This window comes from Megalobrama amblycephala, linkage group LG23 (genome assembly GCF_018812025.1).
Source record: "Megalobrama amblycephala isolate DHTTF-2021 linkage group LG23, ASM1881202v1, whole genome shotgun sequence".
Taxonomy (NCBI): Eukaryota; Metazoa; Chordata; class Actinopteri; order Cypriniformes; family Xenocyprididae; genus Megalobrama; species Megalobrama amblycephala.
Window position 1 is genome coordinate 12477364 of NC_063066.1, and position 17055 is coordinate 12494418.

Below are 17055 nucleotides of genomic sequence, written 5' to 3' on the forward strand. Positions count from 1 at the left end.
TGAAAAAACAAAAAACTTAAGTCACTGATATAAGGCCAATAAAAGTATATTAAATCTGTGTTCACAAGACTTTTGGGTATTGAAGGTTGTAGACTAGAGTTTTTGCTTCAAAATTATGTAAAAATTATGCTGACTACTCTTTCATTTATAACAATATACTGATTTAGTTTTTGTAAGACACTTTTTGCCAAGAAACACGGTATGCGAGAGGCGTGAATCTCCATGAATAATGGCTCATTCTCACCTGTGAAGACAAAAGAATTGAATAGTAATGACCTGAAAAGACTTGCATATTAATGAGGCATTTCAGTCAGGTAGGCTGTGAAAAAAAACTTCTGTGATGTCTCAAGCTCATCATGGTATATGAAACATACAGAAAAATTTTATTACAATATAAAATAATGGTTTTATATTATACTTTAAAATATAATGTATTTCTGTGATGCAAAGAGTCTGAATATAGGCTTTTAGTTTAAAAGCATGCACATTTGGAGAAATATAGGATTCTCATATGTTTATGTCAATTTTCTATACAGAGGAGTTATTTTTTATTTAATATTCATTGTTATCTCTATGAGCGCTGGTGTTTGCAATTCATACTGCAGCCGGAGGGCGCTCTGTGCATTTTAGTCCACAAATTCACCTAAGAAGAAGACGATATTCCATGAATGGTGTTTACCAATTCATACTACAGCCGGAGGGCGCTAAAGAAACAAAAAACTCACTTAAAACTTATCAATAGAAGAAAACAAACAGGAATTTACTGAATGTCTTCCAGAGATCGCTAACCATGGCTTTTTCATCCAGATAAACAATTTTCAAGGCAAAAATACACGATTGAGATGATGAATGCATGTGTTGTCTCTGAATTTGCCTGTGAATAGCGCTGGCTCCGTGGGTGTGGCCGCATTAGTGGGTAATGAGCTGAATCACGGACTTCTGACATGGCTCTCGTTTCATACAGATTACATAAACACAGAATGTTTGTTTTCGATTTGACTTGCACGATTTAAAACCTGACATTTCAACGTTTTGTTAGACATAAGTATGAATTTTTTGTGATTAGTATTCACTAAGTTACACTTCATTTTCTGAGAACTATCAGATTGGACTTCGTTCAGAGGGAGATGAGAGATCACGCATCATGTTAGTTTTCTTTATTTTACAAAAAGCACAACATTTTGTTTTTACTCTGAGTGTATACAAATAAAAGAAGATATTCTATAGTTTCAATTGATGTATTACTTATGTTTCTATGACAAAAAATGACGGAGTATTTTAAGTCTGTTTTGCTGCAATGTGAAAAAAAACCTGCAAAACGCGCCGGCGCGTTTTTAGACCTCAGAGTGTTAATCTACAACAATTACTTTTAATCACTTCAAAATGACATAAATCACACTTTAGAAATTCCAGGAAAAGCTTTCACAGTCATTCATCCACAGCAGAACTCCACAATAGAAAATGCTGTTAGACTGATATGTAGGTCAATCCTGGCAGAAGTGCACATGAGAACCATTGATGACAAGGCACATCACATCATCTACTGTATTTTGTTCTGACTATTTTGGTGCTAAGAGGTAAAGACATGCTGAAGAGAGGGAGAGAAAAAAGAAAGATACTTACTTGCATTCTTAATATACTGGAAAATATTAAACTCACAATTTCTAAAGATTGAAATCACATTAGAATAGGCCCTATATCACAGTGAAGTGAACACTGGGGGAAAAACTGGCAGTTAGGAAATATTATATTATTAGGGCTGTGGTGAAAATAGAAATCTCTCGATTTTAATTGACTCAATTGACTCATTTTGATAAAATATTTATTCACAAATTTCCGAAATAATAAATAAATGAAAAAAGGCATGTTACAGAGTTCAAAAAGTCCTGCATAACAGGAATGATGCCTCCGTTGATGACAAATACTTGGCTTGTTATAGTATATTTAACTGCTGCTCATGAGCAGAAATTGTGTTTGATGAGCAGTTCACTACATATATTCAGTACAGACTCACAGAAGTGCTGCTCTGTGCATGATAAGCTGTGGGACAAAAACGAGGAAGTAATATATGTGCAACTTGTGACTTCTTCAAGAGTCTCCAAGTACTTGCAAAGGCAAATGACCTGTAAAAATCAGTTCAACCAATCACTAACATCACTGAGACTTCAAGGGATGACTTAAAGTGCTTCTATAAAAACAAACACAATATACAACGATATTTCAGACATATTCAGAAGAGGCGCAAAACCCATTAAGTATTTGTGTGAATATAAAGCAAGTTTTCAGTAAATCTTTACCAAATTACTACAAACTACGTTCAGACACGACACTAATTTGATTCTCAGCAGCTCGTCTCCTAACATCGTGTGCATCTCAAATGAGAAAACATTACGAACTCACATGCACCCACACAGAGGAAAATCATGTATATTAAGAAAAACACAGGCAGGCAATTTACTTCCTCAACCCTGCTGACCATCTCCAACCTCACTTCATATGACAACAACACCACTGAAATCAATGGCCCAACATTACTCCAGCTCACATTTCCTGCCTGGATCAATTAGAAGCATATGTACGTCACATGGTTCCTGTCTGTTCTTTCATCTGTTTCTTTTTACAAATGGATTTTTTTTTCTCTTCTTTCTTGAGTAGTAGCAATTTAAACTGTTTACACGTCACATGATATTTAAGGAACCTCTCACAAGTAACCTGCAAGTGTTAACTTACAGAGCTATTTCTACCTGATTTAACCCATAAAAACTTTGTTCTGTTGGTATAAATTAATGTACTTAGTTTGCTTCAGTGATATTCAAAATATTTTTTTATCATACATTTTTTCATGTACTTACACTTGGCTTTAAGGAAGCAGGGAAGAAATTAAAATGTTTTGACAACATATGGTGGAAAACTTAAATCAAATCTTATAAATGTATGAAAACGTCTCGGGTTACAAATGTAACCATGGTTCCCTGAGAAGGGGAATGAGACACTGTGTCTGACAAGATGCTATGAGGCGTTCCCCATAGCGTCTTGTCAGATGCAGTGCGATCGAAAGGGAACTGTAGCATTTATATTTTTATTAATATCCAATATGTGTGACTTAACTGTATAGTATAATCTCTATGGAATACCACTCAAGCCACTATCTTTCTCCTATTGCAACCCTTCAACATGAAAAAAGAAATGAAAAATAAAAACCATATCAGAATGAAGGTTATATCACTAGCTAACTATTTAAATTAATTCAATTTAATCAATTAGCCTACTTGATAAAGATGGACCATTGAGTTACTTGCCCATTGGCCAACTGGTCATGTTCAGGACCTGGTGTGAACCTAATTAGCCCTTATGTCAGGGTCTCTTACTACCATTTGGGCTTGTTCAAGCATCATAAATCCATACGCACTGGGAATCATGCTACAGGATGCTTATCACCACAAATATTCATTACCTCCCACAGGCCACAGTCTTGTTTGAGGCTGCTATCTCTTTGGCTTGATGGTTCATGTCTGATTGGGGGCTTTGCTGGACTGGCTTTAATTGGACGCTAAGTTACCTCTGCATACTGGCAGGTGATTTTCTGTCTCACTACCCATTAGCTAAGTGTGGTTTGTTGTTTTGCCAGAACCCTAATGATGGCAGCAGCTGGTGGGGAAACAGAGAACTGAGTGAAAAAAAAACCAAAATGGTGTGTCACAAGACCCTGCATACCTTCTGTCTGTTTCACTTTCTCCTTTTCTCTCTTTCTATAGGATAACCTAAAAGCAAGAGAATCTTTTTTGTGCTCACAACCTTGTTTAGACTGATGAGCCACTGGTAAGCTATCTGAGAAGCAGGAGGAGAGATAAACAGAGGTCAGACGAATACACTGAGGTCTCCTGGGGAAATATAATCTTGAAGCAGTCAAACAGGAAGCAATGTGCTGCTTGTTTTTTTTTTTCTGAGTGAGACAGGCTCACTAAGGCATATAGTGACTTAGTAGTTTTTCAAAGGCAAATATACAGCACAGTGTTATGTTCTGTTAAATGCTGGAGCTCAAATGTTGATGGTGACTGATTTGACACTTGTCAAGGTTCAGTAACTGCTTTAAACAGCCTGTTCTTGTATGGCTTATAATGATAGTTAATAGGGATGGGGACAGATATTTGTCTTCAACCTGCTGATCATTCTTAAATTTAGGGCTAGTATTGTTTTTAATTGCAGCATGCATGTACAAATTGCAAGAATCACCACATTTTTATTTGTAACTTTGCAAAATATTTGTAAACCATAGTAGATTACATATCTTTACTTGGAGCAGGTAGTCTCAAAAGAGCCCAAACACAACTTAAGACGATGCGTAGATCACGGAGTGACATGACATGCTGCTTGGCTAAAGTTATAGGACTTCCGGGATCCGATCGTGTCACAGACAGACACTGTTTTACAGCTGAAGCGCACTTGGATTGATTTGATCACACAAATAGCAATGTTTTGATTTACCAAGCGCCACAGAATAGGAGCGAACAGCTGAAACAGCGCTGGAAGATCATCACTCATCAACCAGGATCTTATTACTTGTTTATTCTATGTACTTTTATTGTGGCGTTTACACATGCAAGTAGTTGGAGGGTTTTTTGGACCCTTGCCTTGATTAATTATGTTTAGAAATAAGTGGCTAGCCTACATAATCCATTGCATGGCTTGAAGACATATATACATTGAGAATACGTAACTACAGCACACTCACTTCATTTTTCCTCATGTGTCTGCTGCATGTTTTGCGCATGAGCCACACACACCTCAAAACTACACACTGTGATGACCTTGCTTAATCGACCATTGATAAGTTTTATCGATTAAATTATTATTAACAATTAAAGATTGTCAATTAATCATTAACATCCCTAATCCTGGCCTGAAAGTGATTAGAGTAACAGAGGAAGTGGGTGTTACTGCTTACAGTATGTCAGTGCTCTGCTCTCTTTATACAAAATGTGCTAATATGAATGATTACCTTACCTCAGATCTAATTGAGATGGCAATAAAAGAAGTGGAAGTTTAGCTTTGGATTTACTGTGCAAACTTACTCTTAAATGATAGAATGTCTCCTTCAGCTATTGTCTTTCTTGCCTCACTGCAAACAGGGGAATGGATGTGCTAATGTCCTTGAGAACATATTTCATATGAAATATAGAGCCTGGTGTCCCTTTTCCAGCTCCTGACTGGATCAGGATTAATGACCTCCACTGGGTTCACTGGCTAAATGACCAGCAGGTCAGACAACTGCCTCGGGTCAATTCAACACACTAGCTTAACTAGAACAGCAAGTAAGCTGAAAATTGGTACAATGAGGGATGGACACGCGACTTAGAAAACTGCCCTGCTGAAGTCATCAAAAACAAGGCTTGAAAACAGAATTCAAAATATGTGATGATCAGCAGTAAAGATCCCTTGACTGCAATGGTTGGCATTGACAGATTCATCTTCTTTAATCTTACCACAATGGCACTAAACCAAGTCAAAGTGCCCTGCACCTCACTAAGCATTCTAATGGTGCTATAAATATTGATTAATAATTGATTTACAGAGAATCTCAGTCTCAAGGATTTCTGGTGATTTCTGAGCATCCTGTAACCTGAACAAGCAGAGTATAAGAGAACAACTGGGTTAGAGAGAGAGAGATATACATCCGAACACTGGAAGACGACACCAGCCATCCTAAGAATGATTATGGATACTGCACTTCCCTCAAGCCATTCAATACATTCAGGAGGATCTAGCAAAAACTAAATGATTCAGCAAAATTTCAAATAACAAGTACAATGGAGATGAATTTACCTAAATATGTCAGCTGAAAAAGAAATGGGAGATTAATAAAGACAATCCACAGAGAGCGACCGCAAAAAGCAACTTTGGGGCTTCAAGAACATGCATGATACTGTGATTAAAAACAAAGCAATTGAGCAACGCCGGTTGGCGTCAAGCAGGCCACCTAACATATGCTCTGAGACGCAAGAGCTGCTAATTTAGTGCAGAGGAGGGCAAGGGATGGTATTACTGTTATAGCAAACAAAGCAAGCCACACTTGTGTCCCTTATCCCCAACGTCACTGAATTTTCAGAACAGAGCACACAGTGGTGCAGGGCCTCTTCAGGGGAGGTTATGCAAGTATATCGTACGAAGGGTGTACAGTTCTGTTTACGGAGTCATCATTGCAAGAGAATCAGCCAAAGCATGGCACCTGAATATCCACAAGGTCTCACATGCTGCTACATAATTGCCCTTTCAGTGACTTATCTCAATAATGTATAAAATTATATATATATAACATATATATTACATATATATTACTATAAGTGGTAAATATTCAACATCGTTTTTTTTTCCTCTGTTGTTCACAGTATAGAGGAAATGACATGACAATCATGTGAAGATGTCAAATATCACAGGAAGTCTCTGATCTGCAAGCCCACATTTTTTACTTTCAAAAGAGTTCTCTTACATAAAGCATAATGGATTTTAAAATTATTGAAAAGGTGACACAATAAAGAAAACCATAAAACGTATTAGGTTCTCTATGGAGACAAAACAGTATATTTCTGAAGACAAATAAACACCCATAAAAGTTATGGATAAAGTGAAGATTTCTATCTAATATAACATTAGCTGGTATTTTAGTGGCCCAAGCTGGTTTAAGACCACATTATAATTATTTTTATTTCTTAAACCCTACGGGCTGTGACTCCAGTTGGCCATCCAGCTAAAGCAGCTGAAAACCAGTCTACCCAGAGACCAACTTAAACCAGCAAAGACCTGCAAACCATCTTAACCCTGATTTAAAGAGCAGAAGAGCTGTAAAGCAAAATATTTTTGAACACCTGTGTAAAATATCAAACCATCTTAGACTGCTTTAAGATGCTGTTTCCCCCAACACAGGGTTATTAGAAGACAGTTATTGATAACCTTAGCTAGAGCATCTGTTCTGGTCAAATATTTTTGAACACCCGTTTAAAATATCAATGCACATACACACACTCACCCCCATTAACAGCAGCAGGTGCGATCACAATCCCCTTTGCCTCTGTTTTGGGAGAATTCTGCCCGTACCGCCCGTCATTCTTCGTCACCATCTGTTGAGGATTGCCTTTATGGTCCAAAACGGTGGCGTTTACAGTGGCGCTATAATAATCCTCCTTGTTCACCATAGTTTTGTCGGCACCGATAGACAGAGTACACCTGGGCGAGACGAAGGCAAGGAGGAAGGCGAGAAGGCAGCTGCTGCATGACGCCGGCGCGGCCAATCTCTTCAGCATCTTCGGCAATGTCTTCACCGATCAACGCAACCCGACTCTGCGAATCTTTCAACGGTCAGCGCTCTGTTTCAAGAGCCCTCATGTAAACATGCTGTCCTCCTCTCAAGCCACAACCTGCATATGGTGAGCCATGCGTGGCTTCCCCTAACAGAAAGAAATGGTAGATAGATTAGTCGACGGTACAACAAAACGCGTGGATTTCATCAGAGATGCTAGAGTCTGTATAATAAAGCCAGTTTGCTTTTATTAAAGGCCGTTAATTAGGCTTCTCTACAGGCCCTATAACTAGTACACTGGCTTTTAACGACTGTTAAAGGGCAACAAATGTGTCTCTTCTGGTGTCAGGACTGCTTTGTTCGTGCAACCAGCCCTGACAACCAGCTGCTATGCAACAAAAACACCTTTCCTCACGCGCTGAGATTTTGATTTATTAAAAAGGGTTATGACGAGATATCTTACCTGCTCGGTCGTTCCACTTGTATTATTTACAGTTAAACTCTCTTTGTTGTGATATTTAAAAGAGCCGTGGCTCGTTCGGCCATAGGCAGACCAATGTGTTGCTGTTCTGCTTTTTTCCTTCTTGCCCAACACTGAGTCGTACGCGTTTGCGCATGCGCGAAGCAGCGCGTCTCTCGCACGGTGAGATCAGATCAGTGGGGGAAAGCACTGGGCCACATCACCATCATCTCAAAATGCGTATGCTGGACCTTAATCGCTCATTTAATACCAGTGACAACATTCGAGGCCGTATTCTTTTGAATTTGAAGATTCTAGAGTTTACAAAGTGTTGTTTATGTAGGCATATTTTATGTTTTGTAGCCTACTTTATAAATCTTTTTTTTTTTTTTTTTTTTTTTTTTTAAACATTGCTCATGTAATTGACCAGAACTGTTTTATTTCATTTGGCTCATCTAAAGGATGACGTTTGTGTAAATAAGCATGAATGTAAAGCATAATACAATACTGATGATGTCATAATACAGAGACAACTTCCATATTTGGTAGCATCATATAAAGGTATGGTTATTGTTCTGTAAAGATTAATCATTCTCTTGTACATAAATTGACATGACAATGCATAAACATCTCAGTGGCTACACTTGTGAAAACCCAGAGCACAATTTCAAATAAGTAACTGTAAGACTTTACATTGGTCTCATTTGTTAACATTAATGCATGCTTTAACATAAACCAACAATGAGCAATATATTTTTTCAGGATTTATTCAGCTTTGTCAATGTTAGTTAATATAAATGCAATTATTTATTGTTTATGTTAGTTCAAAGTGCATTAACAGATACAACTTGTACAACAAAAATGAATTAGTAAATGCTGAAATTTCTTGAACTAACAGTGAGCAATACTTCTACAGCATTTATTAATCTTGGTTATTGTAACTAATGTAGTTCAGTAATGTTAAAGTACCCCTGAAATCAAAATTTAAGTTTTTTAGATTTTAGTATGAATATGTTAGCCTTAATGTTATGAATAAGCTGGTGTGTTCCAAAACAATGACAAAATTCGCATTTAGGAGATATAAGCATTCAAAACTTACAGTCTCTCACTTTCGCTAAAATGAATCATGGATTTCCATGACATCATATCGCACTTCAGCTTCTCATCAAATCTTCTGTCCAATCAAATGCTCTCTAGAATCTGAAGTCCCGCCTCCTCCTACACTATCAACAGACACTGAAGCTGTGTCTGAAATCGGTCATTTATTCACACATTTACTAGTTTCTACATGGTAAATGGCACATAGTGCACTATATAGAGAATAGGGAACGACTCAGACAGTGTAAATATGCTTTCCATTGACGCGAATGAATTCCGTTTTTGTGTTACTATAACGTGAACCGCCGCAGGGACACGAGAGCATAGAGCGGATCATATCCGCGAGTCGGCTCAGACCACGAAAGATATTGGACCCATTTAAATTCTGCACAGAATGCTATATTTTAAAGTGATATAGAGGAGATTAGGAGGATAAACAATTAGATATTAAAAAGGAAACAGAGGTTTTGCTGAGTTTAACGGTTCTGGCCGAGCTAAACGAAAAGGGGCGGGGCTGTTTGATATATCAACCTGTCTTCCTGTTTCAGTTGAAATTTCATCAACATATTGAATAATGCTGCGTGTTTCAAGACACTTCAGCGGGCCTTTAATAAATTAATACTTACTGAAAAAAGTTACCTAAATAACTAATTGTTTTGCATTTTATATTCAATGATGTTACTTTATTGTTTGCAGGCTTGTATATTGTTTCATTTGACTAAGTAAAATATGTGCTCACTGGAAATGGTTTCTGATTAAATGAGTGAAATCATATTTCGGTGCCCTGCAGAACATGTGGCACAGCTGGCTGCATCTGTATAGCCAGATGGTATGAAGGTGCACTGAACGACAGAAACAACTAACAGTTTATGATGGTCTTTTGTTTTGTTTTGTATTCTTTTCTTTTTTTATTTTCTTCTGCACAATATAACAAACAAATCCTTATTCAATCTTGACAAACAGCAGGAGATCCATGGATCCATCATAGAATAATATTTCCTCCCTATTGTCCATATGTTCACCTTTAAACAATTACCACTAACTGACCACCATATCTATCTATCTATCTATCTATCTATCTATCTATCTATCTATCTATCTACAATTTCTTGTGTATCCAACAATTGTAGAGATCAGATTTTAGCTGGACCACACTGAATATAAATAATTATCACCCATCATATCTCTGGCTCTAGTGGAGGCCATAATCCACTACAATATATTATAAAAACAAACTTTGCTATTCAGTGTAATTTCATCAGATATACTCCAACTATAGTGAAGGAATGATGGATGACTCAAGATTATGAAAATATGAAAAATGTTTTTTTAGCTTCAGCTTTGCATTTTTATTCATGAATCTAGTACATTTGTCTATATTCCTCTTCTTAAATAAAAATAATTTACTCCTTCTATTTTTCTTGTATTTTTTGCATTATTATTCCAACATGGGAACAATGCAGGATTGCTGTAAGACTGATAGTGAACACAGCTGATGTAGTCTATGTACAGACATAATACATGACATGCTCAGGCATGATCGATATGATGGAAGACTGAAACTAAAAGTTGCATAAGAGTAAACAAGGCATGTGAGTTATTATAAGGGAAAAAAGAATACATTTAGTGTTTTGTCCAACTGTCATTCATATGCATCAAAAATGTATTTATTTTAATATTTCTTAAGTTTCACAAGGTTTTGGTTTTGGAACATGGTTCAACATCTCAAGATCTCAAATGAGCCTAATGTGTAAAGAGACATGGTGGGAGAGGTTTGAATCTAACTCAGACCGAACAACTGTTCTGTGTATTATTATTATTATTATTATTATTATTATTATTGTAACGTCTCAACAATAATTATGTTAATTTTCCAGGTCAAGAGTGCAACCATTGCGCCCTCTAGCGCTCACTGTGTACAGATTATAACAATTATAACAAATTGCTGTTATTATTGTGTTTTTTGTGATAAAAAAAGACAAAAACTAATACTTCAAATGTAGTGATTGTAAATACAAATCTTTCAAATCATTCAAAAAACAAACAAAACAAAAACAAAAACAAATGATCTTCATACTGTTAGGCCTATTTCATACAATAACCTTTGTAATTGTTATTAATGGCAGTTATTAAAAAAAAAAAAAAAAAAAACCTTTAATGTTTTAATGGAACAAAGTGTTATTATTTTCCTTCTCTCTCTCTCTCTCTCTCTTTTTAAGGAATTTTTCTTTTTAAGACAATGCATGTTGAGGGTAAAGTAGACCTCTTTTGACCAACAACCCCCATATAGCATCTTTCATTTCCTTCCAGATCCAATCTCTTCCTGTTTACAGAGGTGTGGTCGGGTATAAAATACATTTCAGACTGTTTTTACTGTATGTGTGTTTGTGTATACATATATATATATATATATATATATATATATATATATATATATATATATATACACATATACTGGTACAGCAGGTCTCTTTTTGTATTATTAAACAATGTTTTACTGAACAAACTGTGTCTGTGTCTTTAAATGTATTCAATAATAATTAAATATCTAATGGATTAAAAAAACTCTGCTAATGCTATTAGGGAGCCCTACTTGTACATTACTATAATAAAGGTTACAATTAACAACAGAGCCCAAATTATTTAGATCATCAACACTAAATAATAAAAATGTATGTAGGCTATTGGTAGTTTTTGTTTTCATGACGGATTTATTTAGGCCTTACATTAACAGGTTAAGTAAAATATAATTAACATATAGGCTAATATAGTGCATATTTAGAGAAACAGTTCCTTTCTCTAGCGAACTAACAAGCTGTTGACGAATGGCTTTTCTGAGGTAATGTTAAATGTAATACTATGTGACATTTTGTTTACAAACTGTTTTACTGACATCTTTCCGCGATATATCATACGTTTCTACTGTATTGGTCAACATACCTTCATGTTCATTCTGAAGTAGTGAAGCGGAAGGGATGATCGCGTTCACTCGCGCTCCACGCTGCCGTTTGAACTGAGGCGCCTAAAGTGATCCGTCACCGTCAAAACGGCATTTATTGTTTGAATTTCTTGAAAAAAAATGGACAGAATTTGAAAGATGGCACTTTGTTTCTTATCGAAAGTAACAAAACAAACCTTATTGCGATTATTGGTGGTTAATGCTGGTTTAAATCGGTTACTGGTTAGGCCAACAGTATCGCGCGCGCCCCCTTCTGGACTAGAGTGTGGATCTCCTATGGCTGACAGTATTCGTCGTCTAACTGCATAAACCGAATAGTGAAGTCCGTACCGTGACGGTTCCGGGCAAATACATGTACCATTAAAGGGATAGTTCACCCAAAAATGAAAATTTGATGTTTATCTGCTTACCCCCAGAGCATCCAAGATGTGGGTGTCTTTGTTTCTTCAGTAGAACACAAATGATGATTTTTAACTGCAACCGCTGCCGTCTGTCAGTGGTATAATGCAAGTCAGCGGGAACTTGGACTATAAGAGTAAATAAAACACGACAGACAAATCCAAATTAAACCCTGCGGCTTGTGACGACACATTGATGTCTTAAGACACGAAACGATCTGTTTGTGTGAGAAACCGAACAGTATTTATATCATTTTTTACCTCTAATACACCACTATGTCCAACGGCATTCATCACTCGATTCGTGAGGTCTGATCGCGCTCTGACAACGGCAGTGATGTCTAGAGGTGCGTCCCAATTCGCGTACTTATGCACTATTCTATGACGTTTTTAAGTATAAATAGTGCGAGTATAGTGCGTTCACACTGAAAATTCCAAAAAGAAAAAGTGCACTTTAAATACCCGGATGGTGCACTAAATTAACGGAAAAAACGAAGTGTGGAATGTTGGACACTTCGTGCACTCAACTGTCGCAGCTTTAATTACGTAGCGGAGGGGAAGGGAGGATTGGACTCAGTTGTTAAATGACAAAATAACCTCATACAATTCACGCACTACATGGATGAGTGCATAGTGCACAAGTACATAGTGTATAAGTGCATAGTGTATAGAGCGTCATTTGGGACGCAACTTAGCACTCATTGAAGTATATGCGCGAGACATCACTGCCGTTGTCAGAGCGCGATCAGACCTCACGAAACGAGTGATGAATGCAGTTGGACATAGTGGTGTATTAGAGGTAAAAAATGATATAAATACTGTTCGGTTTCTCACACAAACCGATCGTTTCGTGTCTAAGGACATCAATGTGTCGTCACGAGCCGCAGGGTTTAATTTGGATTTGTCTGTCGTGTTTTATTTACTCTTATAGTCCAAGTTCCCGCTGACTTGCATTATACCACTGACAGACGGCAGCGGTTGGAGTTAAAAATCATCAACTGTGTTCTACTGAAGAAACAAAGACACCTACATCTTGGATGCGCTGGGGGTAAGCAGATAAACATCAAATTTTCATTTTTGGGTGAACTATCCCTTTAACCAAAATTTATTCAGACACCTTGAACATTTCATTCATTAATACACACTCTAATAAATAAATAAAAAATGCTGGGTTAAAAACAACCCAAGGGTTGATTATGGACAAACCCAGTAATTGGGTTGTTTTAACCCAGCTGTTGGGTTAAATGTTTGTCCAACCTGCTGGGTAGTTTTATTTAACTCAACTATTGTTTAAAAATTACTGTATTGTTGATTTTTAGTTTCCAACCTTTTTGGGTTCATTTTAAGCCAGCCATATAGTATTTTTTAAACAATAGTTGGATTAAATAAAACTGCCCAGTACGTTGAGCAAACATTTAACCCAACTGCTGGGTTTTTCCATTTTCAACCCAACTTGGGTTGTTTTTAACCCAGCATTTTTTAGAGTGCAGTTTATTCCCTATAGTTTAAAAAAATGGTAATAAAATATTTCAGATATCAGAGTTAAACTGTGTCAGAAAAAAATATCTTAATTATGTAACACTTGAGATAACACAAAATATGATCAGGTCAAAGTGTATGAAATTATTTGGTTCCAAATTTGTATCAATTTTAGTTCACTGTATTAAGAATTTTTGGGTATAATATGTGACAGTTTATTTTGCTATCCTCACTTGAGGCTACATAAATGAACTATAGTGTCCTGCACCCATTAGTAAAAGTATACCTATATATATATATATATATATACACACACACACACACACACACACACACACACACAGTAACAACCTAAAGTATTTCCATGAACTGAAGCAGGAGGGAAACGTGTAAACAGGAGCTCACATCTGCTTATGCTCAGAAACTGAGAACTGAGAGAGGAACGACCGGGACTGAGAAACTCTTTGATTGGTCTAAATTCGAGGAGGCGGGGTGAGAAATCCCCCATGACAGCAAAACTATTAAAACATTTTTTCAACACAAATACTAAAGAGGGAGAGATAGATAGAGAGTGAGTGAGAGAGAGTATAAACGGTAAAGAGATCGGAGTGAACTTTTATGTAAAGAAAAGTTTTTCAGCACCATGACATTTGTTTTTATTTCTCGATTGCTTTTTCTCCAAATCCTTCTCATTGTTCTTCATGTCTCATCACCTTCAGAGCAGAATAGGTCCAACTCAACTGCCAGTGAGTATTTTCTCATTATATTTTTAACTTTAAGATTAACATCAACAATGTGTTTTGAGTGTCTGTGACTCGTGTGGGTGTGTTGACCATATAAAAATATAGGCTAAGAGAAAAGATTATGTACAGTAATCTAAATACTAGGCTACAATAAGCGTCATTATTACTGAACATTTCTCATGATTTTCACATAATGTAGTTAAAAGATAATTTAGGTCAACACAACATACACTAAAAAAGGGTGGGTATAACGTGTGGTGCAGACATGCACAGACATGAGATTCAATCTAACACATCTAGATTTTATCACATTCTTGCCTTACCGCTGCAAGTAAGCTACATAGAGTAACTAGATTAGATTGAATAATTAATAAAACTTGAGGGAACAGTTCACTCAAAATATAATGTCATCATTTACTAACCCTCATGTCCTATGGAAGCTCATTTTACATCATAAAAAAAATCATACTTATGACATAAAATGAGATACTAAGTCATAATTAAGAGATAAAAGGACAAAATTATGAGACAACAATTATGGCATAAAAGTCGACTTTGAAATTTTATAATAATTTCAACTTCTTATGTTCAAATTGACATAAAAATCATAACAATGACATATAAAATAATGACATAAAAAGCCAAAAACAACTGGCATGAAAGTCAACATTTTATGATTGCTTTCTGGGTGGACCTACATTGTGATTAAATGAGTAAGTCTTTTTGGTTATTCTGTCCCTCAGAGGGGAGGAGCCTTCCTTTGATCAATGATACCCTACTAGACCATCATAAGGAGCAGTTCCAGAGCTACAGGACTAAACTAGTGGTTCCTCTTCTCTGCCTCTTGGCCTTTTTCATTGGGCTTCCCACAAACACATTAGCCCTATGGGTGCTGGTCTTGCGAACCAAAAAGCTCCCTTCCACCATTCTGCTGATCAACCTCACCATCTGTGATCTCCTGCTACTGCTGGTGCTCCCCTTTCGTATTGTCTACCACTTTCTAGGCAACAACTGGACATTTGGAGAACCATTCTGTCGAATTGTAATGGCACTCTTCTATGGAAACATGTACGGCTCAGTAGTGTGTCTGGCATTGATCGCTGTGGATCGCTATGTAGCTCTTGTTCACCCTTTTGGTGCCAAGACACTTCGTAGTAACAAGAACTCAGTCTGTATGAGTGTTTTGGTTTGGATAGTAGTTGTAGCTGCTGCTGTGCCTCTGTTAGCCTCAGAACAGTCTTATGAGATAAAAAACCTTTCAATAACAACTTGCCATGATGCACTGCCTCCAGAACAGCAAGAAAAGTACTCCCTGCCGTACTTTGCTACTCTCTTCTCCTTCTGCTTCCTGGTTCCACTACTGGTTGTGCTGTTCTGCTATTCTGCAGTGTTACGCACCCTTATGGCTGAAGGCCAGCGTTTTGCTCATGCAGTTAGAGTGACTGTGCTGATGTTGATGGTTTTTATTGCTTGCCTATTGCCTAGCAACATTCTCATGCTGTTGCATTACTCCAATTTGGACTTCACTAATAATCACCTTTATGTTCCGTACCTGATCACTTTGTCTCTCAGCACCTTCAACAGCTGCATTGATCCTTTCATCTTTTATTATGTGTCTAAGGATTTCAGAAAGAGGTTATGGGAGGTTCTCAAGTGTTCTGGGTCTGATTCGGAGTCCTCCTCTGAATCTAAGACAAAAATAACCTTACTATCAAAGATGAGCAGGACTGAAGGACCTTTAAATTGAGAAACAGCTTGATCGTGAGGTTAGCATAACAGTTATGGAAATCAGAAGATACTAGAACTCAAAAATTCTAGGGTGTATTGAATGACTAATAATATAGAGTGAGTGTCTGTCTATCTGTCCATCCATCTGTCAGTCTGCCTATCCATGAATATAGCTTAAGATTACTTTGAACAGGAAAAACTGGAATGAGGAGATATTAATTCCATTTCCTCCTTCTCCTCCTCCTCCTCCTTAAGTCATTATAGTGAGACAGGAGACAAATCCAGGGGGCAGTGTGAACTGTTTGAAAGATTCACCAAAATTAGGGTAGAATTTTAGAATATTTAATATTGGATATTATATTATATTATATATTTAAGTAATAAAGGATGTGTCTATTAAAATAAATTAAATGTGGAATATGTAACTAACTTGTTTAACTGTGAACTAAAAACTGAATACATTTAATGGATTCAAACGGTGGAAGGTAAATGAATAAATTATACAGTGCAGTGGACGTTACCGTACAATTGTGCCATATAGTATAAACCATTTAATAGCAAATGCTTTTTATGAGCCTGTTTTCTGCAATAGAAGCATGCATGACACATAATAGTCTCTTTGTGTATGTGAAAAGCTGTAAATAGGAAGTACAGAACCACATGTCACATCCGCAACCATATCTAGCTCATATGTCAAGAAGTGCATATTGTTTCGTTTTTTTTTTTTTTTTTTATGGATATGACAACCAAAATGTATTTTTAAATGTATATTTGAACAGCATTGTTTTGTAATATAAAGCCTGACAATTCTATTCTTGTGAAATGTTTTTCTTTGAAGATAGTATTCCTCTCTTCAATTACCTTTATATGTCAACATTAAAATTACATTAAATGCA

General features: G+C 36.6%; 2 protein-coding genes across 3 annotated transcripts in view; one reads left to right on the top strand and one right to left on the bottom strand.

Annotated features, from left to right (window-relative positions):
* The window catches only part of rnf130 (ring finger protein 130), a 44424-nt gene extending 36506 nt beyond the window's left edge, over nucleotides 1–7918 (bottom strand). For both annotated transcript variants that reach the window (XM_048175826.1, XM_048175825.1), the window contains exons 1-2: nucleotides 7758–7918; nucleotides 7025–7442 (exon numbers count right to left, since the gene is read on the bottom strand). In XM_048175826.1, coding sequence (XP_048031783.1) covers nucleotides 7025–7298 — 274 coding nt within the window. In that variant the 5' untranslated portion in view covers nucleotides 7299–7442; nucleotides 7758–7918. The remainder of the gene's footprint in view (nucleotides 1–7024; nucleotides 7443–7757) is intronic.
* Nucleotides 7919–14202: 6284 nt separating this feature from the next.
* Nucleotides 14203–17055, top strand: si:ch211-132p1.2 (proteinase-activated receptor 4). Its single transcript, XM_048176683.1, has 2 exons — nucleotides 14203–14434; nucleotides 15175–17055. The coding sequence occupies exons 1-2, from the start codon at nucleotides 14332–14334 to the stop codon at nucleotides 16176–16178; spliced, it is 1107 nt and encodes a 368-aa protein (XP_048032640.1). The 5' UTR covers nucleotides 14203–14331; the 3' UTR covers nucleotides 16179–17055.